The following is a 25,567-nucleotide window of genomic DNA, read 5'->3' on the forward strand; positions in this document are numbered from 1 at the left end:
CATCACTGTTTCTTCAAACTTGAGGACCAGATAAAATAGTTTATGATATTCATTTTGCATTGGAAAAGTAAATATTATTTAATTATTAGATCTGCACAGTGAGAAGCTATAATGCAGCAGTTCTGAAAGTGTCACCAGAAAGTTTGAAAATAGCTCTAGTACACAGTAAACCCATTATCTCTAAAAAGTAGGTGAGGATATTGACTGATCTATTGGGGCCCAGCAATGTAAGCCAACCTGCTCCTTCTCCTGCTCTAACACTCGCTCACTGAGGAAACATTTAAATAAATTGCCCTTTTTATTTAAATATTTTATCATTCTCATTCCACCGACACTTTGTTCATATTGTTGAATTTGAATAAGTTGTACTCGTAAAATAATGTAACTTCACAGTACAGAAATTTTCACATATTCTTTTGCCTAGAAGTTATGTTAATGTAATTCTTGAAGTAGCCTCTTCTCATTTCTCTTTTCTAAATACAATTGTTCCTTAAGAAAATGAGATGTAGGGCCTGGAGTGAAGATGTAGGGCCTAGGTTTAGTCCAGAGCTGTCCTAGGAGTGGATCAATTTCAGAGATAAATCAGATCTGGTTTATTTTGATGGAGAGGTGGATTCATTACATCTAAATGCCACTTTTTAAAGAAATGTGAATAGTGAGCCCATTAATTCCTTCAGAGGATGTCTAGAAAGTCTGTCATGTTCCATTTTGTGATTTGAGAACCAAAATCCATCTCTAAAACAAAGCAGATTTGTTCCAAAATGAGCAACATGCAGATGAGGGAAATGACAGGTTTAGAGAATTCACTTATTTAATCATCTCCTGGAAAAAACAAAAACAAAAACAAAACAACAAAAAAGGAAACACCGCACATTTTTTTTTTTTTTTTCCCGTTTGAGTCTTTGGATAGAATCTCATACCTTTTGTTAAAGAGTGTGACAGTGTTAGAGTCTTATTTTTAAATCTTCCATAGTGCAGTAATTAGGAGATCTTTGATGAGGTTTTAGTGAGTCTTTCTATGAAGAAACAGCTTTTCAGCTCTATAAAATGTATGCTGAATGAGCTGAACCAGTTTAACTAGATGTCATTGCTTGCCCAGTCTAGATTATCCCTTCTACCTCATTGTTTTCTCTAATCCAGTACATCATCTCTGATTAGATTGATTATATCGGGCCAACTTTTATTTAATCACCCACAAATTCACTAATTATCTATTAAGCAACTGTTCCCATAGAATTCTTGGCTTTGTGGGAAACACAGACATAGATTTGTCATGTTCCCTGCAGTGGAAGCATCGAGTCACTACAGGAAAACAGAAATCACGGAATCATGACATTGCAGAATTAGCAAGAATCTTGGGGCTTAGGTAGTCATATCTGATTGCCTTGAATGATAGGACATTCCCTGCCTCCTCAGGCAGGATGCCATATGATTGGAGAGCGCTGACCGATGGAAACTTCTCAGAAATGTTCATGTTCAAAGTCATATTGATGGTTTATCATAAGTGATATTATAGAGTAACAGAGGTGAAGTGAATTCAAACTTTGTTCATACAGAGGAATTTATGGATCTCATCTTTAAGGAAGCGAAATTCTTCACAGTGTAGGAGTCTCCATGAGAAACTATTTCATAAGAAGGGTTTTCAGAGAAAAAAATAGGAGGGCTCTCCAGAAATGAGGAAAGTCCTGGAGTCAGAAAAGCACAGACCTGTTTGGTGATAGTCATGGAACAATTGCCCTATGCACTGGCACATAGTGGATTCTCACAAAATATGTATCATATAAAGAACAGAATTAATGACTGAGTGGACGATTGCAGGAGAGTCTTTCTTGTCCAGGCGTGTGGTGGCATGGGAGTGGTAAAGGAATGCTGATGACAAGCACATGCAACCTCAGCATCAGCCTGCGTGTCCCGACATTGACCCATCTGCATATTTCAGTCCCAGCCTAGATTCTACATTTGTAGAATTACCCTTGCAGTGGGGACTAACATTCATTCATTTTACCCACAGCATAGAGTCTTTAAAGCCGATTTTCCCCCTCGCATCTTAATAAAATACTGATTTTGCATCTCTCTGAAAAGGCTGCAAGTTGCTCACATCGCTTGAACCAGAACAAAGATCTCATTATCATCTTCCTTGAAAAAGTCATATTGTCTATTTGGACCTTCACCTCCTCTCACCCCTGCTATTGAAGCACTAGAAATGCCATGCATTTGACTCACTTCCTTCTGGGATGTGTTCTCTTTGGGTTCATTCTAAAATGACATGAAATGTTGGAATTCTGCAGATAATTCAGCTTCCCACAGTTCCTCTGAGACCCCTCTCTGTTGGAAATAACACTATTGTGATGCAGATGCCCCCAATACCCTGTGGAATCTCAAAACTATCAATGGCTGACCACAGGATATCCCTTTTTCATGAGTTTCAATCTGTGTTATTAAAAATGGGCCCTTACATGTAGGAGTCCAATTTGAAACAGGATACAGTCCCATCAACAAGGTCAATCTTAAATAGATTTGGGCAGGAAAGGGAGAGCTGATAAAAAATTAAACATGAGCTTTGCCTCTTTCTTTTTTAACATAGAGGATGGCATTTTAGTAGAAATTGATTGAATTGTATTTTATAACTTGGACTTAAAACATCCCAGCTTTGAAGTCAATGAAGAATAAAACATATTATCAGCACATGATGCCCCAAACATAATAACATTATCACATTCTCATGTAAAAATGGAACCAACTCTCCAGTTGAGCTGAAAATATGCATTTGAGCTTTGGCTGTGCATTCTGTATGCCTTTATCAACTGTAAAATGCAAATGTTCAGTTGCTGTGTATGTAACCTTAGATATAGATATCTTATTCAGAGAACCGTAGCATCAAGGAGGGTGAGAGAGGTAAACCAAAAGCCCTTTGTAACCAAGAACAGTGAAAAACAGCAATGTGTGAACTCACAAACTCAAAGGAAACTAGATTTAAAAATAACATCGTGAGTTCTAGTTTATCCCAAACTCAATGCAAAGAGTTGAATGACTATAGTCTTTCTGGACATAGCCAGAAATCCTTCATGCAGCTGAAGAAATGTATGAGAGAATAATCTGAATTTAGAAAAATGCCGCAGGGCGTGTTGAAGCACATTTTAAATGGTATCTTCTGCAGATTGAAAAGAAACATCTTATGGACAATTGATTGTTTCTTGAAATATAACAAAAACAAACTTTGAAAATGTGTATATGAAAACACTGACCTACATGGAAAGAAGAGGCAGCATTTACTTTGTAATGCTATCAGGTGGTAATTCAATTTTCTGTTAACTGAACTTCAAGTATTCTGTTTCAGGTCATAGATTGGTGGTGCTTATCATATAAATTGGCCAATAAGATTTACAAATAGTATCTTTAGCGCTCAGTTTTGTAGTTGTATCTCTAAAAAAGAAAATCAATTTAATTCCATGCATTGGTTTTCTTCTTAAAATTCATGCAATTTGATGTGAGTGACAGGGCACAGCATTATTATGCAGTCTGTTAGATGGACCGATTATGCTTATGAATACAAGAGTGGAGTGAATGAAAGCAATGTGTAATTGATTCTACACTTGGTCTGACTGTTCATTAACAGTTTGAATGTAGCACAGTTGCTTCTCAAATGGAAAATGATGAGAGCAACCTATCTGTACTCTCTCATTTGTTTTAAAATTCATTATGCTAATATTTTTTCACAGAATGTTTTTGCTGCATTTGTTTTGCCAAGGATAAGTCTGATTGAATCTTTGTAAATAATTCTACTGCTTTCAATATTTATTTGGCATTTCAATCACATATTTTTCAATTTACACTTTTGGAAATAAAAATAGGCTCTCCTCCACACCTTCTTCAAAGAAAACCTTCTCTCCTATCCTCCTTTTCTATATAATTCAGACTAATTTCCTAGGATAAATAGGAGTGGGGGAGTGCAAGGTGGTGCGGTAGTTATCTCTTCAGAACAAAAAAGCTGATTTACAGACTGATTGATTTCAGAAATAGATGAGCAAAAACAGATTCCATTTGTCTTGCCACACTTTAGTCTGATGAAGCACAAAAGGGCCTGCCATCTCATTTTCCATAGCTCTTCAAGGGGTTGCATTTGAAATGTTGATTAAATGTACAAATTGCATTGCTGTTTTCTTGGCTTTCCTGAGTGCTATAGGAGAGGGCTTCAGTGCACAAAGGCTGCTTTTCCTTTCTTGAATGTGGAGCTAGACACTTTAGGGAAATAACATCACTTTCACCGTTCATGGGACGTTATGATGCTGATTCTGTGACAGCCATGCCTGCCCTTTCCTCTGTCCACAGGTTCCTGCCACATTATAAAGCAAAAGAACTAAACCAGCACTGTGCCAGTCATTTCTGTCTAGGGGCAACAATTGCATTCATTATTCCCAAACTAGCTTGTGTTTACAATTAATACTAATCTCATATTTCAATCTTTGGCTACCTCAGATTTTTATTAAATTAGCAGTTGACTGATTGAGATAATAGGTCTGAGAGCTCCATACTGGTAATAATTTTAATCATCTCAGCCTTTTCTCTGATTTCTTATTTATCTGCCACCTGACTTTGTAGTTGGCACTCACCAAAATAAAGTGCCAACTGTCTGGGGCGTCCTGCATTATAGCTGTTTTAAGATATGTCCAAAATTTTTTTACTGCTCTTCCCGTCAAGAGGTGAGGTCTAGGTGCCTCCACCTGAAAAAATGTGAGATCTTTCTGACAGTGGCAACCAATAGAATATCGTGGTAGTGATGCTGTGTGACTCCCAAGACTGCGTTATAAAAGGCAACATGGCGTCCACCTGCTGGTACACTTGCTCTTAGACCGCTGAGTTGTTGTTTAAGTTATCCAACTGCTCTGAGGCTGCTGTGCAGTGAGGAAACCCAAACTAGCCCACATGGAGAGTCCTTGAGACCACATGAAGAGAGAAAGATGCCTGTCCAGCCTTTGGCTCCCACAGTCCTCCACTGCTCCAGTGCCAGCCACCTGTTGACTACAACCAAATGAGAGACCCCAAGCCAAGCCCCCTAGCCAAGCCATTGCAGAAGGTCTGACCCACAGAAGCCAAAAGAAATAATAGAATGCTGGTTGCTGTGTTAAACCACCACGTTTTGTGGTAATTTGTTGCATATTGCAACAAATCTAACCACAAAACTAACCAGAATTTGCATGTATACAAGCATGAGGCTAAAGTAATGAGATTCATGACAAACATGCCAAAATGTATATATACAAATGTATGCCATTCGTTTCTTTCAATAAGCAGTCACCTTGAGAGGAACTTACTCATAATCATATTGTTACTGACTGTGATGTTGTCATTGTGATGCTGTCATTATCTCCCCACATTGATCTCTGACTTTGGGCACATTATTCTGTCTCTCTGGGTTCCTTGGAAAGTAGGCATAGATTAAATTTTTACATAGTCTTTTTTTAATCTCTAAAAATTCTTGACAATTGTTCAAAATTCTTTGGTTGTTGAGATAACCAAAGGAGGAGCATAAGAAGTATGCTCTGGCCGGGCGTGGTGACTCACGCCTGTAATCCCAAAACTTTGGGAGGCCGAGGTGGATGGATCACTTGAGGTCAGCAGTTCGAGACCAGCCTGGCCAACATGATAAAACCCCGTCTCTACTAAAAATACAAATATTAGCTTGGCATGGTGGTGCATGCCTGTAATACCAGCTACTCGAGAGGCTGAGGCAGGAGAATTGCTTGAATCCAGGAGGCAGAGGTTGCAGTGAGCCGAGATTGCACCACTGCACTACACCCTGGGCAACAGAGCGAGACTTTGTCTAAAAGAAAAAAAAAAAAAAAAAAATATATATATATATATATATATATATATGCTCCTATCCTGTGTTACCACTTTAAGGGATGTCACACTCAGTTTGCATATTAAAATTATAGTAAAACTTTAATAGTAGATGCTAGCCATGTAGGAAAAAAATGCCCTCTTGTTCATCATTTAAACCTTATGTTTATCTGAAAATAATTTTTTAATATAAAGAAATTATTGAGGGTAGGAAAATAAAAGAAAGATATACCTAGGGGAGTCATTTTGTTAAATTCCTTGAAATTATATCGATCTTTTTCTTTAAGAGTATTTTTATATGTGTAATGATATAAGCTCATCTTTGGAAAGCACATTAATGATCTTTAATGTTACAGGGATAGAGTAAATGGGATTCAGGAATATGGATTAATAAATCATATACTCTTTGTTTAAATGTTTTATTTAATTTTTGAATAGCTAATATATTCACATAACTTGAACATCAAAAAATAAAAGCAGTGAAAAGTTTCCTCCCCATATTCGCCCCCATCTTTCTAGTTTCTGTCACTCCCCTAGTAGGTAACTATTGTTATTAACTGCTAGTTTATCCTTCCAGAGATGTTTTATGCATGTAACTAAAACAAACCTGTATTCTTCCCTACATTGGTAGAGGAGGTTTTTTTTAACACTAATGGTAGTGTGCTTTTCTGAATTTTATTTTTACATTGTAATGTATCTTGGGTATCTTTCCGTATGCATACATGAAGGCCTTCTTTGTCTGTTTTACAGAAGGGTAATATTTCATAGTATAAATGAACCATCGTTTTACTAACATCGTTTAGTCTGTCCCCTATTGTTGGGCATTTAGATGTTTCCCATCTTGCCTTATTATATATAATGTTTCAGGGAATGGCCTGTGTAAATACTATTCTGCATATGGACAAGTATATTATCTTTCGGATACATTTCTAGGAATAGAACTGCTGGATCAAAAGAAGTCTACGTTTGTAATTTTGTTAGATATGATTAAATCATTTTCTCTGGGGATAGTGCCAATTTGCACTTCACTGTATAATCGTGTTTGAGAAACGTGAACCATGATTGATGCTCATTTATCTGGACAAAAATAAATTAGACTTCTTAGAATCTGTAGCTCAGTTCCTGTTAGACATGTACAGAAGGAAATGCACTGGAGAGCTGAAAAAAAAAATGCTCTTCTGATTTATTCCTTTTTTTGACTTTGAATACTGAAGGCCAAAGAGGAGAGTGACTTGCACAAGGTCACATAGCTGATTAGTGACAGATCTGGGACTTATAACCTGTAGTCAGATCTTAGAATTGGTGTTCTTTCCACATGAGTAAAGAGATGATAACTTTCTGTCATTCCTGCTTGTGTGCTGAGGATTCCTTGTATGCTGCTGCTGTTGACGATGACATTTACCATTTCTTGAGCCTTCCTATGTATCAGACTTTGAATTTAATACTTCTGTTTACATTATCTTATTTATACCAAGGGATTCAAAACTCATGTGCAAGATAAAGCATTGTCCATAGACTTTGCATCCATGTGTATTACATATATATGTCCACTATGAAGATGCTACTGTGTTTAATAAAACATAAATCAATACAAAGCATCATTAAAATTATAATAGCTCTCTGTCTCTAACATGTTCTCAATGGATTTTGAAACTATTATTGTGAATAATTAGTCATGATATTTTGATATTAAAAAGAATTCTTAGAATCCGTGAGCTGCTTAACCATGTTTAAGATCACTTTTAACTGCCCAGATATCATTCTATTTTCTATCCATCTCTATTATAAGGTTAGATATTAATAATGCTGCACAACACAGAAGAGACAACAGAGATAATCTAAACAGGAGATTTATTTTACAGATAAGGAAAAAGGCAAGGACCACTGAAATGATGGGTTTATCTAAGACATGATGACTAAAGGGCTGGAGCAGGAATTCAAAGACAGGCCTCCTGACTGAATTTTCTAACAGAAAACGAGAAACTCAGTGTGGAGTAGTTACTCATAAGTACTACAGACAATTACAATAATGAAGGAGATTTCCTGTCTAGCCTCATATTGATTCATCTCCAGCTTTGTGGATCTGAGAGGTCATCATGTTGGTCGATAATAACACTTGATCTTGGATGCTGTAAATTTAATATAGAGCATAAATACAAAGATCAATATTTTAATGCTGAGGAGGCTCATTTATTGCCTGTTTATCCTCAGACCTTTAAATGAAATGGAGAACTAAAGAAATGCAAGGAATAATTTTTCCTAAATTTCATTTAAGTTTTGTAGATGATGATGACTAAAGGAAAGCAAAGGAAAAGTTTATGATGTCACTATTTCCTACACTTATGGGCTTTTCTCGCTTTCTCTTTCTCTGTTTCTCCCTTATCCCTCCCTCCCTCCTCCCTCCCTCTTTCCCGTCCTCCCACCCCGCCCCCGTTAATATCTCTAAGCCTCCTCTTTACTTTGCTCAATGTCTTTTATGACTCCAGATAAGAGGCACTTATTCTTGATCTTCTCCATCCACAAAATAAGAGAACCATGGTCATGTCCCGTTGTTTTTTTTTTTTTTTTTTTTTTTTTTTTTTGAGACGGAGTCTCACGCTGTTGCCCAGGCTGGAGTGCAGTGGCGCGATCTCGGCTCACTGCAAGCTCCGCCTCCTGGGTTCACGCCATTCTCCTGCCTCAGCCTCCTGAGTAGCTAGGACTACAGGTGCCCGCCCCACCGCGCCCGGCTAATTTTTTTTTGTATTTTTAGTAGAGACGGGGTTTCACTGTGGTCTCGATCTCCTGACCTTGTGATCCGTCCGCCTCGGCCTCCCAAAGTGCTGGGATTACAGGCTTGAGCCACCGCGCGTGTGTGTGTATATATATATATATACACATATATATATATATATATATTTTTCTTTTTTTTTAGACAGAGTCTCGCTCTGTAGCCCAGGCTGGAGTGTAGTGGCCGGATCTCAGCTCACTGCAAGCTCCGCCTCCCGGGTTCACGCCATTCTCTGGCCTCAGCCTCCCGAGTAGCTGGGACTACAGGCGCCCGCCACCTCGCCCGGCTAGTTTTTTTGTATTTCTTAGTAGAGACGGGGTTTCACCGTGTTAGCCAGGATGGTCTTGATCTCCTGACCTCGTGATCCGCCCATCTCGGCCTCCCAAAGTGCTGGGATTACAGGCTTGAGCCACCGCGCCCGGCCGTTCTTTCGTATATTAAGTGTTTGATGTTTAGAAGCAGTAGGGAAGGGGGTAAAAAGCATAGACTTTGCCTTCAACAGTGGGAACAAGAGTGCCAAAATGGCCCTGGAACAACATTTCCCAAAGGTAAAATTGTGGAAATCTAGTCCTATGAGGTGTTCTTCAAAGTACAGGTTTCAACTGGATTTAGGAAACAGAGCATTTTGTATTCTCCTCCTGGAGATGCGCAACTCCTTATGGCATTTTAAATACCCACTGAAGTCTTGCAGTAAGGTAACTGGTGTGATATAATTTCACCTTTTTTTTTTTTTTTTTTTTTTTTTTTTTCCCAAATTTAATTGACCTTTAAACCGATATCATACCGAACCCATTTGGGGAAATGCTGCTTTATAGAATTGTGTGTTATTCCAGTTCAATTTTTCTGCCATTTGTATCCATTAGAAAACTTAGAATATCGTAGTTGGGTATAAATAACAAGTAGCCACAAGGGGGGAAATAAAGTAAGGCTAAGCACAACCTCCTTCCTTTATGGATTCTAACATTCACTAAAGAAACTAAAGTACAGTATTCATATATATTTACTATGGTACAGGACTTGCATTGCTTGAATTTATGCAACTCTTGCTTGTTACTTTTGTTCCAAAAAAATGATATCACTGTGTGCTATTTTTTTTTCCTAAGTACACCTCAAGTCCCTTCATCCTTCGCTTCTATATTGTAGTGGTTCTCACTTTAAAAGTAAGTTTACCTGTGAAACAACATCTGCGTGAGTTTATTAGTGAAGTTTTGTATGCCTCCTTTGATCACATGAGCCCCTCTTTAATATTGGCTGACAAGGGTTTAAATACTGTTTCAGAATTAATCATGGAAACCAATGCTTTAGGTCTTTTTTAAACATCAAATAGTAGTATCAACATTTAGTGGGCAACCAATAGAGATTTTTCTTTTCTTTTTTCTCTTTCTTTTTTTGAGACAGAGTCTCACTCTGTCGCCAGGCTGGAGTGCAGTGGTGCGATCTCTGCTCACTGCAACCTCCGACTCCCTGGTTCAAGTGATTCTCCTGCCTCAGTCTCCCAAGTAGCTGGGATTACAGACATGCACCACCATGCCCGGCTAATTTTTGTATTTTTAGTAGAGACAGGATTTTATTATGTTGGCCAGAATGGTCTCGATCTCCTGACCTCGTGATCCGCCCACCTCAGCCTCCCAAAGTGCTTGGATCACAGGCGTGGTCCACCATGCTCGGAGAGATTTTTCTTATAGTGACTTATTTGCTGATATTCAAATGCCATATGCATTTTTTGACTATACCATATTCTTATTTTTGAATACTCTTATTCTTCTGTCATTCTTGTTGGAATTGAGTGATACTGATTAGTCAACACAAATAATTTCATTATAATATTCCAATTACATTAGATTGAATTTGTCTTTGTGATCAAAGTTGATTAGTTGTTATGATTTACATCAGTGAAATGGACTAATAATTCAATTCACCGATAAGACTGGCAAGCAAGAGTTACAAGGCATTTTCAAGTAAATTTGATTAAAATGTGGGGTTTTTCTTCTACTGTTTCTTAAAATGAGAACAGTCCTCTTTCACTACGTTCCTAAAGTTAAAAGTTTATGTGTGCATAGAGATTGAAAGAATAGCACAATGGCTTGTTGTGTATATAAAAATATCAAATTTTGTGTTTTTCAACATAAATAGGAGTTGAAAACTATAGATTGCATTAACATGTTTGAATGTTTTAATAATACAATAAAATAGATAATTAACTATTAACCTATTAAAATAGGTATGAACTATTAGCGTATCTTATGTAGGTGATGATTGGTAGGTTACACTTTCTAAATTGGCCGGAATGTTTTGCAGTTATTCTTCTTAAGGTTATTACTGATTATTAAAAATTCTCGTCTTTTTTTTTTTTTTTTTCTTTCAGAAACTTGCTTTTCTTTATTGTGTACAATGCCTGAAAATTGCCTTACAAGTAAGCTAGGCTAGCACTGGCTCTTCCTTCCCATGTCAATCTAGATGTTCCTTTGGCAGGCAATTATTCCTCAGTTTATTTCCCACCAAGGATTTGTCTTTTTCCAGGGAACCAATTATGTACATCTTATACTATAATCTGTGTCACTTGAATCTGACCAAAAACTATGAAACAATTCACTGGTTGGGGATTCCTTTTCACAATTAGAATCTTCCTGGGAAATTGCCTACTTAAGGAGGTTGTGCTACTTAAGATCTTCTACCAGAGAAATATTTGCATCGCCAATGTATTGCTTAGCTTGCTGGTCTCCAGGCTCTAACACAAATACCTAAAATAAACAAAGTATTATTTATGTAAAAAGTGAAAAATACCTTGCTTATCCTCTTTTTCCTTCCTTTTGTATTTACAGATGTCATCCATACTGTAGGGCCAATAGCCAGAGGCCATATTAATGGTTCCCACAAGGAAGACCTTGCAAATTGCTATAAATCATCTCTGAAGCTGGTGAAAGAAAATAACATCCGATCAGTTGTAAGTAATTTTATGGTTTTTATTTCTCACTCTTTTTCAGCCTTTATGCTTTAGAAATCTGTCTTGTCTAAAAAGAGGTAGGAAACCATTTCTAAACTTTTGAGAACTAAGTTTAAGGATCTTAGTAGCCAATTTGGTAATCATGACTCTCCTCTTTGGTGTGCTATAAATATTTACTGAATTTTTCATGATGTTTCAGAATTTAAAACTATAAAACGCCAGAACTGGATTTATCTTATCTACTTTTTCCTCTTCATTTTGCCACTTACTTTCCTTTGGAGAAAGTAAATAGTATGGTAGTGGGGTAGTGGCCAGCAGATTTAAAGAAGGAAAATAGCAAATACTGAGTTTGTTATAATAGTGTGCATTTAATATATATTGGTTGTATGTTTGTGCATTCTGGAGCTATGTTGAATCTCTGTCTACATGCATTAGGGTCTGCATGCATTCTCATGCTAGCGTCAGACATGATTTATTTGCAGGAAATTACTCTGTGTATGTATTTTAACCTGAATGTTGTTATTCTTTTAGATTTAGTTTACTCTTATTAGACTAATATTCTGTAGGTGGTAGCTGGGTATACCACATCTCTTCTAAGTTTTATCAGTAGACAAAGGGAGTTCAGAAAATGTGGATCTAATCTATTTCCTTACCAATAGGCTGAGATGAAAGGAATTCTCTTCTAGCTGGATTTGGAGGTATTTACTCACCTGCTTTTCTTTTGCAACATGTTCTACCTTTATTACATCTCAATTACACCAAGAAAATCAAACTATAGAAAAACACACTGTAAATATCTAGTAATAAGTTAATTTGGCTGGAATCCCTTGGTTGTTCCCCCTACCCCACAAAGATTATAGCCTCGCTGAAATTGTGGGGCAGAGAAATAGTTAAATACTTGATTTCATAGCAGACTGAATAGATCAGCATTGCTTGATAGTTCACAGAAGTAGTGGTTTTATGATCTGCATGAAGAAGCATTGAGAAACAGATACATTTAGATAACCCTGGATGGTTGCTATACTTTTTGTGCATGAATGTAATTATGAAGTGCATTTTTCAATGCAACATTGGTGAGTCTGCTTGAAATAAGGAAACTTTTCATGACCTAATTATATAGTCCTTTTTAATCTTTGGATAATTATTAACAGAGCTGGATATTTTATTTATCTCTTTGACTTTCTAAAATTTTGTTTGCAAATGGCTCAATACATAAGATCCTATTCTCTCTTAGAGGTGAAAGCTGAAGTTCAAAGAGAATGGAGCAAAGTATACCACAAGACCAGTTGGTTAATTTTGTTCTCTATAGGAAAATAAGAAAAATCAAAGCAGGCATGCACATTTAGGGAATAATTAAAATTTTGTCAATATGGCTTATTGATTTAAAAAAGCAAAAGGCTGAAGTGCTTGGAAAATGGATGTGTAGACAAGTTTCCAACTTGGGAAACATGGATTTTGAGACCTGAGAGAATTTGCTGTCTCTGGATATCACTGGCATCTCTAATGATTTGTTTTTAAAAGCCAAGAAAAAGTAAGAAGGAAGAATTTTGCTAGAAACAGTATAAAAATAACACTCAACCTTTTAATAGAGACAGGAATCTCTATAATTATCTCAAAACAATCATGTTACTCTACTTGCTACCATTAGATAAGGAATGGAAGAATTATGGACTAAGTTAACTTTTTAACAAATGGCATGCAGATAGGCTGAAGTAATGCTCTTGCAATACTCTAGTCATTCTTTGATAGGAATTAGATCTACCTTAACATCTTTGATGATTATTTTGAAGGATCAATTACATATTATTTGAATGAAATTAGCAGGTGAGGCTGAGCTGAATTCAACCCAATATTAATAAATAAAAATGGAGATAGAAAATACACAAAATGTGGGATGAAATGTCCAACGAAATTGATCATCAAGTTCTTGCATGGTAGACTACAGTTGCCATCAAATGTCATGTCTCTTTTACCCATAAAAAAGAAAAGTATTTTTCTTTTCTTTCTCCCTCCTTCCCTTCCTTCTTTCCTTCCTTTTTTTGGAGTAGATGGGTTTTTCTTCTTTATATGGTACGTCATGTTCTTGATCACCATTAAATAAATAATAATGCCAATGTCATCACATTCTGATTATGTAGAGAGAAATAGAAAACTTTCAGAAACATGATTATGACTGGATACATGTTTTATAGTATCGGCTTGTATTTTGTCAACTTATCACAAAAGATGGTAGAAATGGTTGCTATAAAAAGCCTGGTTATTAGGATGCAAAATAAACTTAACTTGAACTCATTTATATACCTGTCAAAAAGAATTTCTCATAAATCCTTTTATCAGAGTGACTTAGTGTTTGCTTTGCCACTTATTACTGTGTGACTGTGGACAAGTAATGTCAACATTTTGTAGCCTCGGTTTCCACATATAAAGAATCAGTAAATTACTACTGTTATTGCAGACCTGTCCATCTCATGAGGCTGTTGTTACAGGGATCAGTCGGGATAATGAGTATAAGATAACTGGAAGAATGGAATTCTTTCAAAAGTATTTGACAATGTTACTTCAAATATAAGACATTTTCACACCTTGTGATTTGGCAATTTAAGGAAATATCACTTATTTCTTTGATATCTATTCTGAACACCAGAACGCTAGACATTTACTATGTAATTTCTTGATGTTTTTAAACAACAGGGAAATATCCAGAAATAAATTAAATATTTGATAGGCACCACTTTCTGCTAAGGTTAAACCAAAGGCTTTAGGGTCACAGCACAGGGTCCAACATATGTATTCTTATTCTTATTTTACCAAAAGAATAGATTCTTCAAATGTTTTTAATGAATGTAAGACAAATAGTATGATAATTTATTTAATAAATATGAGTAAGACCTACTGTGTACCCCAACATTATCAGGTATCTTCTGTGACATAGAGAAAATCTAATGGTTGTTTCCTAACAAAATATGCCTCCACCTTATGACCACCTAGACAAATAAATGGACAAGATCATCATGTCCACTGTTTGATTTGAGAATATTCTGTAGTTCTCTCATCACTTTTAAATATCTTCCCAGAGATGCATGAAATTCCATAATTCATGAGTAATTTAGGATGTTAAGGCATTGTTCTTTCTCTGCAATTTTCCTTTAAAATGCAGATACTCATGAGATTAGTAGATAATTAATTTTCTAATACTTTAATATGAAGAAATTTATCAAATTACTTTTCATGTTGACAGGATAGAGTATGATAAAAGTACTGAGCACCTTAGCCTTAGGGGAGGAGAATTGGAGAAAGGTCTGAAAGGAGATGGAGAAAAACAGAAGAAGAGTAGGGTATAATTAAATTTCACCTACCTCTCAGTTTTGCTAAGAGGAGATCATTTTTGAATAGTGGAGAGGGAAATGTTATAGTCATACATAATTATCTAGAAATAAGATACTGATTTGGGTGTCAGATGTGTTGTGAATAAAAATTTTTACTATGAAAAAATACTACATATTTTATTAACTTAGGGGAAAAAATTCATTACATTTCTCTCCTCCATACATTCTTTGTGACAGCTGTTTTTTCATACCTATCCACATTAGCTTTAGGTGGTAAAAGAAAAAAATAAATTAGTCAACAAATCTAATGGCTCATTTTACAATGGCATTTCTCTTTTATGAATGATTATTTAGGGCTTAATATCAGGAAATATTTAAATGTAAGATTTTATCCTGATTCTCCTTCTAATCTTACCATAAATAGTTTCAATTGAAAAAATATGACCAGTCTTTCATGCCTCCTAGACCTAGTCTTTGCAAGTTTCTTATTTCTTCCAAATATTATTCCTTATTGACTCCAAATGTTAAAGTCAGTTACTTTTCTTTAACCATGAGTTACCCTTGGACCCCAAAAATGCATATATATATATTCTTGACAACCTTGAGATTGTTGATTGCAAGATAGGCAAAATTTAAGGCACCACGAAGAGGATAATTAGCAGTCTAAACTGGAAATTGGAGTGTGAATAAAAGAAAACTTTAAAAGGAGATCAGGGAGCCTACAGATTTTCTCTGTAAAACCTTGGGAAAGACAAAGATATTATAGATGTCAAAAAAGAAAAAAGACCCAGGTTGAATCCCAGAAGTCTGATGCATGTGACCTGAGGAATGCATAGTCAGATTGGTGAAATCAAGCCTCTGAATTATGTTGATTTCTAGAACAACAGTGTGTCCTGAAACAAGGAAAACTACACATATGCATGATATCCTTGGCTATATATATGTAAAACATACTAACAGAAATTGTGTGTATTGGTGAAAATCTTGGTGAAACCTCAGGGGTGAGTGTAGGGGTGAAGACAAGAAAGAAAAATTTCTATTGAGCAAGAGCTGGAAAATGAAAATGCCCGATTTTGTATCCATTATCACCACGCACTGTTGGAGAGGATGACAGATATTTTCTCATGTATCATGCTGTCTTTATTCTTTTTGTCTGTGGGCATACAACTATTTTGTAATGATTTTTATGTGTTTATCTTGACCTCTATTTCCCTTCTTTTAACATCATGTTCATTTAAAAAAAAAAACTAATCCATGCCATACAAAAGGGATCACAGCAATTTTTTCTTCTAGAACCAGTTCAAAGGCATAGATTTATATTTGTCAATGGTATTAGATATTCGAGAAAACTATTTTCACTGATGAAATACAATGCACCCTGTCTGACATTCTTCGAATGACAACATGTAATAAAGTAGATGTTTTAGTTTGAAAAAATCATAATCTTGAATATAAGCCAGATTTTACTTAGGCTAAAAATTATTTTCCCATGAAAATAAATAATTGACATAGGAATTTGTTGATTTTATGTGATTATGGGCAAACTAAAACTTGTATGTTTGTTTAAATGGCGTGTGCTATCTGTGGTTTCCACAGGCATCATGCTGGATGATTTTTTGAATGTAAAAACATTGTAAATTTTTGCTGGTAGGAACCACACAATTTCAATAGGGATCCCTCAGAGCTAACTAATGTTCCCTCCATGAGTCATAGATCTTGAGAAGCAATAGCTTCCAATGGGAAAGATGATGGGCCTACAAGTTCAGTGCTACCTCTAGGCATTGCGGCAATCAAGCAGTTTTGGAATTCTGAATTTAGTTGTTTCACTGTAGTATAGGTTTTCGTTTTAAGGCGTAACCAAGTGAATCTTATTTTCTTATACAAGTTCCCTTCTGAGAGGGTTGCCATGGCAATGAGTTCTCAGCCTGAAATTCTTAAATGTTGGTTTTGTTTCATTATCTGAGTTTCCATTACAGGCCACATCAATCAATGCAGTTCTCTATTCAAGAACACGTCTGCAGCCTTAAAAAGCTGACCCTTTCATTTGGTACCTCTGCTCCTCCGCCTAACTTGATGTCACCATTTCCCAGACAGCTCTTCATCTCCAAGAACCCTCTTCTACAGGGCTGTCAATTTGATCTTTTCCATTTTCCTTTTAGGCAATATGTAGTCTTGGTTCTCACCTGTCTCATTTTCTCATTTATAAAGGGTAATACCAAGTCTCTATGTCTTCCCTGATTGGATTTCTAACAGCTGTGTGACTAACAATACTATTAAAAAGTAACAAGAACAAAGGCACTTTTGCATTTGTACATCACTCTACAGTTTACAGCAGTACATTTCTATACATCATCTCATTTATTTTTCAAATTCTCTAACTGCTGCCACTGTTACTTTGATTTAGCCAGTGTGGGAAAAAGCTAACTCAAGACTTTTTCTTTCTCCTTTTCCCCTACATTCACCTTTCGTAAGATCTCCTTATTGGGCACAGAGGTACACAGGTTATTGTTATTGGGAGTGACAAGTGACAGGACAGGTAGCAGAGGTGAGGAGGAGGGCGGGCATGGAATGATAGTAAATTCACAGGTTGTGCCTTGGAAACAGATAGTTACACAACCAAACCCACATTGACAGATCCTGCACAATTTGTGTCTTTTGATGGCCACACCAGAGAGATGATTTGAGTTAGAGGGTGAATGAGAACAATCATTGAGCCATGAAATACAGTAATAAGAATAGCAAATGTTTCTGAACTCCCACTTGGCGTCAGGCACTGTGTTTTAGTCATTAATTCTCAAAACATTCCTGAGTTAGAAAATGTAGTTTCTTCCATCTTACAGATGAGGAATATGCACCAGAAGGAAACTGCCTTCCCTATGGCTCAATTCCTCATCCAAGGATATGAACCAAAACCAAGGTGATGCATATTGCGATTCTGTTTCTCCACTAGCTAAGCATTATGTTGATGACTGTAACTCCATGCATTCTGTGGGCTATTACACAAACCTACGGTCTGTAGGTTGGACCTGTAACACTATTGGTCTTAGCTCAAGTAAGTTAAGGTCTTACCTTGAACAAAAATTTGAGGTGGGATTTAAACTGAGGTAGTCTAAATCTAGTGGCCTAAGCCACTCTGCAGTTCCTTTGTCCTTTGCTCCATTATTATGTGCCTTTTTTTTTTTTTTTGGTCTAAGCCAGTGGTTCTCAGTGAGTGTAGTACTGCCCTCTAGGGACCATTTTGTGAGGGTAGTTTTGGGCAATTACAACCACTACGGAGTGCCACAAGCATTTTGTTGGCAGGGACAGGGATATTGTGACATGTGGTCCGGCCAAGCCCACATAGTAAAACTGTGCCTCCTCCCACACAATGTTTTAACGTTTTGCCAGACAGTCATATAAGTGAAACTCTGTTTACAAACAACAAGATACATCAAAACAAAGCCTCTCTCTCCCTCTCTCTTTTTCGCTGTACACTGGACTATCATGAAAGTTAAGAGGTGCTTGTACTTAGTTTGCTTAGAACTTTGCCAAGAGTGCCTGAGAAAATTATGCTACAGGTGGCCATGCCCTGGCAGCAGGAGAGTTTTTCACACCTGTCTGAGTCCACGTTTAGGAAGATTTTTTTCGTAATGATTCTATGTAGTGAAGCAAACATCTTCCTTCTTCATTGCGTGTTCTAGTGTAGTCATGCCCTTGTCTTTACATGTTGAAAATAGAATTTTACTATAAATACTTTCATTTTAAATCATTTTCATATCACACTTATGGCACTCTATTGATTTTATAAAAAAATCGATGTGTTTTCATTTGGCTTCCCTTGGGAACAGACCCTGAGCCAAGGTGTCGTGTGCACGTGCTTTCTATAGGAGGCGATGACAGGGAACAGTGCAGAGGAGTGGGGATGTGACGAAGGGAAGAAAAAGCAGCCAGGAGGAGTGGGAGTGTTATAAGTTGGCACTGTGGACAAGTGGGGCTCTGTCTTGCTGGGGAGCTCTCAGCAACCATGTAGAACATGCCTAGAAGTGGTCCCATCTGAGGGAGAAGAAAAGCTGGACTATTTTTTTTTTTTAATCTTCCCCCTTCATCAGCTGGCTGAGGGCTGCTCCTGGGTCATTAACTTCCAAGCATTTCTTATCTGCCTCCTTGGGCAGGCAGAGGGAAAAACCTCAGGCAGAGAGTGACAGCAAGGGTATTTGCTAGAAGATGCTGTGGATGGGCATGGGCTAGAATGATGAGAACTGGGCAGATATGGGCGGGGCACTGATGCCTGTTTCGTGTGTGCAGATGAGTGTTAATATTGATAAATGTCATTTCTGCATAGCAAGGATACTTTACAAAATATTTGTTATAAAGAGGGTTTGATGAATCTGATAGAATTGAGAGCATTGGTTTAAGTTAAACAGAGTTTCTAATAGAGCAAAGCTGCATTCAATATGCTAAACATAGATTGCTCAAAGATTTTTATTCTTAAAATAAGGCATCCAAATTCTCTGCTTCTTTAAGCATAGTGTGATATAAATGTCATAAAAATGGTAATTGATGTAACTGGCCTTATGTCCTATAGAATGCATGGACTTATGAAAGTGAATGTAATGCTTAGCTAGTAGAAAAACGATATCACATATTGTGTTACCTTAGTTAAAGTTTTTTCAAGATCTCATAATCCTAAACTTTGATTCATCATGCAAATTATGGAAGAATTGGCCACCCAAGGTTGGATGCATGTAAAATTTTCCATCAATCAGAAGACACATATTAGAGGTGAGCAATTTAAGTAGGAATTTACCTTTGATTTTATTCTAATATAAAGTTTCTTTCAAATTATGTGTTCTTTCAATGATTTGGGAAATATATTGTCATGTATTTCCTTCAAAAATCTTACTTTAGGACCATGATCAACTCTTTTTGTAAGAGTGTCTGAAACTTTTTGCTTCATCTCATCTACAATTTGAAAGAATTATTTTTAGTCACTTGTATATTCTGCAGATAGCAAGACTAGCAAGACCAAGAAAACTACATTTAAAATGAAAGTATAAAACATCTCAATTTGGCTGGATTTGTCAACATAATTATTTTCTGTTCTTTTATCAAGCTAGGGAACATTCTCAGGAAAATCATTATGGGTTTCTACAACAGTGTCTTCCAGAGGAAATACTGGCCTAGCACACTGTCAAGGAGAGTATATTACAGTGAAATTTGTATAGAAACAGTAAACAGATTTGCATTGCAAGCTTTCATCTTGAGTGCTTTATTTTTCCCTGACCTGAGCAGCAGTTATTAGATCACTGTATCATGAGGAAATAGTCAATTCAAGACACGGACCACAGAGTCCCAAGCCTGATATTAGGTTTGAACAATTGGGCAATTTTGGCATATATCTAGAGGGTTAATAGTATAGAGCAAAGGCAATGGCTTTAAACTGAACATTTTTTCTTGCAAATGTTCAGATTTTTGTTTGTTTGTTTGTTTGTTTTTTGTTTTTGGTTTTTTTTTTTTTTTTTTTTTTTTTTTTTGTTTTTTTTGAGAGCAATTGCAATGTATGGAATCTAAGCTATTCTTAAGCTGTTGAACTCAGAGACCAAAGGAGAAAGAACAAATAAAACCAATAAAAATTTTAAAATAAAAATAAATCTGTCAGTGGAAAGAAAGCTTTCTTGACTTGTTTATATACAATTCAATGGAGTTGCAAAGAGGATTTTTTTAATGGGAAACGTGTCACAGATTGCGTTCAAGCTGCACTTTAGCTATTTTTGTTTGTTTGTTTGTTTTATACACACAAAAACACATACCCTTCAAAAATGTGCAAAGTGAAATATTTGCTTTCCTGGATGTCTTTTCAAAGTGTTATAGTTTGAATTTGTAATTATGAATTAAGTTCAGCCATATATTAAACACCTAGATTTTAGTCCATATGAGTAACTTTAGTGCAGTCTCTCCATCTCTTCTGAGCCCATGTTCTGAAAATTTCCCTGCTCCAAGTATACCAGCAGGTAAACTATCCCAGAGGATGCACAACAGAAAAGCTTATAGACGAGATTAAGAGGCATGACTCACATTGACTCAAGGAAAAAGAAGCCAGGAGAAAGAGAGGAATAGGTTAACACACTTAGACTAGGTGACAAATGTGTGGAAGAACCTCATTTTCTGGTTATGCTGTGTTTGAATGCTCTGTCTCTTTACCATCTCTACCCTCTCAATGGTGCTGTGGTTATGAGGACCATAGTTGAGGTTTGAACAAGGGAGCATGGCAGATGGTGAGTGCCCGGGGCCCACTACACATACTTGCTCTATCAGAAAGACACAGGGGCTAGTGCTCCTGGCTAGTATCTCATCAGTTCATTGGTGAACAGCAGGGGGTTTTACCGCCATTTCTCCGCCATGTCAGAGATGTAAGGCCAAATGAGACTATAATGAGTATCACCAATGGGAGGATAATTTGAGGATAACATTGCTGTCACTCTAGAGGTGACATGATTCATGCTTCTGACCTGTTCTTACCATTCTTTTCCATTTTAAAATAACAGTCTTGTTTGTTCCATCCTTTTTATCATACAGCATGTCTTAGAGGTTACTAACTTAGTACTGCATTTAACACAATTCTATGAATCCTGTCTGTATCTCAAAATCTGGTTGCTTAGTTATTATCAACACTTAACACGAGTTATATATCCCATTTGTTTTTATTTTCTTCTATAGAAGAATCGAATATTCTCAAATAATGCAGCAAGTACATTACACTGTTTATATAAAATGGGATGACAGCTGGGTGTGGTGGTGCACGCCTAGAGTCCCAGCTACTCAAGAGGCTGAGACAGAAGGATCGTTTGAGCCCAGGAGTTAGTTATCATCGCACCACTGCACTACAATCTCAGTGACAGAGTGAGACCCAGATACCCAGTCTAAAAAGGAAAAGAAGAAGAAAAAGGAAAATGAGATAACATATCAGTAACTTATCATTTTAACTGGGTGATGGGTAGGTTTTATGTATGGACTGATTTGTGTCCCATCAAAATTCATACATTAAATCTCCAACCCCCAGTGTGATGGTATATAGAGATGGGGCCTTTGGGAGGTGAGTTGATAAGGATGAGGCCCTGAAGATGGAATTACTGCTGTGATATGAAGAGACACCAGAGGTCTTGCTTCCCCTCACTCTTGGCTTCTCAAGGATACAGCTAGAAGACAGCCTTCTGAAAGACAGGAAGAGAGCCCTCACAGGGGAACATAATCGTCCAGAACCTTGTTCTTGTACTTTCCAACCTCCAGAACTGTGACAAATAATAAATTCACGTTGTTTAAGCTTCCTGGCCTATGGTATTTTGTATGGCATCCAGAGCTGATTAATGCAGTGAGTATGCAGGCATTCATTATACTATTCTCTCTGTTTGTTTATGTTTTAAATTTTCCATAACAAAGCAAACTTAAATGTTTAAATATACAAAAGAGAATGATAAATTGTAACAGTATATACTTCCTAGGATTATTGTGAGGCTATAAAGAAACAATATTTGTAAAGTGCTCAGTAGATTACATATCTTATTAAAAATAATTTACCTGACAGATATGTTTTAAGTAACTATTATGTTTCAATCACTAATCAAAGTACTTGGGGTATATCTGCCCTTGTGGAGCTTACATTCTACTGGTAGTAATTTTTACTATTGTTATTAGATGGTTTCACATCATTTCTAGATGCTGTGACATTCATTATTATTACATTCTTGGGCAATTATCTCATTACTATTGCATTTTTTTTCTTATTTTTGTGATTTCTGAATCTTTAAAAAGCTAAGAAGGTGATAGAACTGAGGAGAGATCCAGCAAGTGGCAATTCTATGAAATAGGAATAATACAACCCTCAGTTAACTTACACTCGTAAAAACAGACGACTATGTAACCAGGGCTGTAAGGAACACACAGCAGCTCTTGCTGAAGATCACGTTTTATTGGGCAGTATGATGAATCAGTCAGGAAGCTGTCTTGCAGAACAAGTGAAACATACCACTACATAAAGTCTTCAAAACAATGAAAAGCCAGAAACAGCTTCTCAAGCATTTGATGTTTTTCTATGTAAAAATAAATAAATAAATAAATAAATAGGTATTTAGGGCGTTTTTCTCTAAAATAAAAAAAGGAATAGCTCAAATCCATGCTAAATACTTTAAATTCCTTGGGCTATTTGGCTACCCTAGGGAAACAGGGACTCGTGGAAAATGTGGTCAGAAGCATGAATAAGGAATGGGTGACATGTTCTGTTGCTCAGAATAGAACCAGTTCTCCATTAGGTTCAGGCTTTATTTTTTTTCCATCAACAAAATGCAATTAGATTCTCCAAGACATGTATTAAATATGAAAGAACAGATACTAACTTTATAGTGGAGAAACCCAGCAGATACCACCATAATCAAGTGATCAAGATTAAGATAATCAGTAATGAGATATGTCAACATTATGAACCTCTTGATATAATGGATTAAGAAGGACACTACATCACTGCTATGGTATTCTTGCCATAGCCATAGTCCAATCTTAACCATAGTCTAATCATGAGAAACTATAGGCAGACCTCCAAAGAGGGACATTCAACAAAATAGGTAATTAATACTCTTCAAAACTGTCAAGATCATAAAAGAAAATGAAAAGCTAGGTTTATTCTTCTCATATTGTTATGGCATGATACATTAATTGTTTTTCAAGTGTTAAACAATTCATACATTACTGTGATAAATCCCATTTAGTTGTGTCATGTAATTCATAATCATTTTTATATGCTGTTGGATTACTTTTTATATAATAAGTATTTGAGAATTTTCACATCTATATTCATAAGAGATATTGGTCTTCAATTTGCCTTTATTGTGATGCCTTTGTATTGGTATTATAGAGTAACTTGAGAAGTGTTATCTCTTCTTCTATTTTTTGAGAGAGTTTGTGAAGCATTTGTATTCTTTAAATGTTTGGAAGTAGATTTAATAACTTCTTAAGCTATCGTAAGAAAACATTTAGCTCATATTTGTGGTATCTAATAAATAGCCAAGAAACAGGATTTAGTAGTACATTATTAAAAAGGTAAAATTTAGAAATTCATAGCACATGCATTTTGGTTTTCAAATTAAAAATATTTGCTTACAGGTTTTATTATTTCACAGCTACTTTGCCAAGTTTTCAGGTTGTCTTTCTCAGGAACCACTCTGGGATGGAGGTTAATGTGCAGGAAGCTAATATGGGAATGCTTTTGCAATCAATATATGCAGAAGGGAAGAAGGAAGCAGAATTGGGTAGAGGGAGAAGTCACGTGATGATGCAGTGTTTATGGAGCATTTGGTGACCCGATTGGGAGCTCTAAAGCTGAGATGATTGTTTCAAAATGGTTCCAAGTTGGTGTGAGGAGTCTAGACCTGTACATTCTCAAACAACCAGTTATTGATGGAGGCTGCACCCAGGAAGGAGTGTGATCTTGGAATAAGTAGCTCCTCTCAGTCAAGGGTAATTTCTGGAGAGGGCTGACAGCTGAGGGCTGTCTGCTGGCAACATTCCTTGAAGCTAGGGCACTGTACTGCACAGAGCCTGGCTGGTGCATCACAGCACGAACTGGGATTCTTAAACTGAGCATGATCCTGCTCCAATGTCCAATGTATTTGACAGTTCTGTATTCTCTCTTGGATATGGTTTAAAATTTAATGGGTCTAGGAAAATAAGAATTGAGGCAAAATACATTGCTTAAAGCAGATGAAAAGGGTAGTAGACTGAGAATTCAGTATTTACCGGTCAGAGAAGACTCATTTTGATCTACATGCACATAATAGAATCGCAGGAAAGTCCTCATTTTTCTTGGTTATCTGGCTCATTTGCAGGAATAACACATGCACGTACACACACACAGGTCAATATATGCAGATCTTAAATAAATATGCAGTGGGGCCAGCTTGTCCTGGTTTATGAGAACTGATTGTTAAATGTCAAGAATTTGTGAGCTGATTATTAAAACACAGGCTTTATTAAAAATTAAATTTTATAAACTTACAATTTAATGTTATATTAAACACAAAGATAATAAGTACTCAATACACAGCAATTCCTAATTACTACATTTTACTATTACCTATGCTCTTTGGTTTATTTATGTCTATTATAGTTACATGATGGAAATACTATATAATGGTGCATTTCTGTGCATCCTTTCCAATTCCATGTTCCATGACATCATATAGGCAGTATAAAATTTTCCATGTTGAGACTATTTACATGGCAGAAACCAACAAATGCTAAAAATCAGGGCTTGATATACTATTTTGCTGGTTAATGAGACTTAAGAAATCTTGTCAGTGCTATAAACGTTAGAGAAAAAGCACACTAGCCTAGCAAGGTGATCATATTATTACTCGTCGAATAGCAACACCAAAACAGAATCTACTAATTTCATGCATAAGTGATGGTTTTTGTACCTGGACAGCAGGGATACCAGGGGTAGGCTGTCAGCTGCCTACTTTGGGTCTGGAGACATGGAAGACTGTGAGGCGGGGAGTGCCAGTTGGTTTGAAGCCCCACTGCACCCCACATTGCTGTTTTTTATGGTTGAATAGGCAGACACTTCCTTTTCCTCTCACTACTACAAGTGCATCATTCCAGAAGTTATGGTTTGGCAAAAAGGCACAGTATTCCTAAAGAAAGGAGTTCCTATAGCTT

At 36.4% G+C, this 25,567-nt stretch overlaps 1 protein-coding gene across 8 annotated transcripts in view; it reads left to right on the forward strand.

Moving 5' to 3' along the window:
• MACROD2 (mono-ADP ribosylhydrolase 2) overlaps positions 1–25,567 on the forward strand; it is a 2,111,745-nt gene that overhangs the window by 1,265,502 nt on the left and 820,676 nt on the right. For all 8 annotated transcript variants that reach the window (XM_050745635.1, XM_050745636.1, XM_050745637.1 and 5 more), the window contains one exon: positions 11,434–11,555. In XM_050745635.1, the coding sequence (XP_050601592.1) occupies positions 11,434–11,555 (122 nt within the window). The remainder of the gene's footprint in view (positions 1–11,433; positions 11,556–25,567) is intronic.

The sequence above is a fragment of the Macaca thibetana genome, chromosome 10 (genome assembly GCF_024542745.1).
Source record: "Macaca thibetana thibetana isolate TM-01 chromosome 10, ASM2454274v1, whole genome shotgun sequence".
NCBI classification, from domain to species: Eukaryota; Metazoa; Chordata; class Mammalia; order Primates; family Cercopithecidae; genus Macaca; species Macaca thibetana.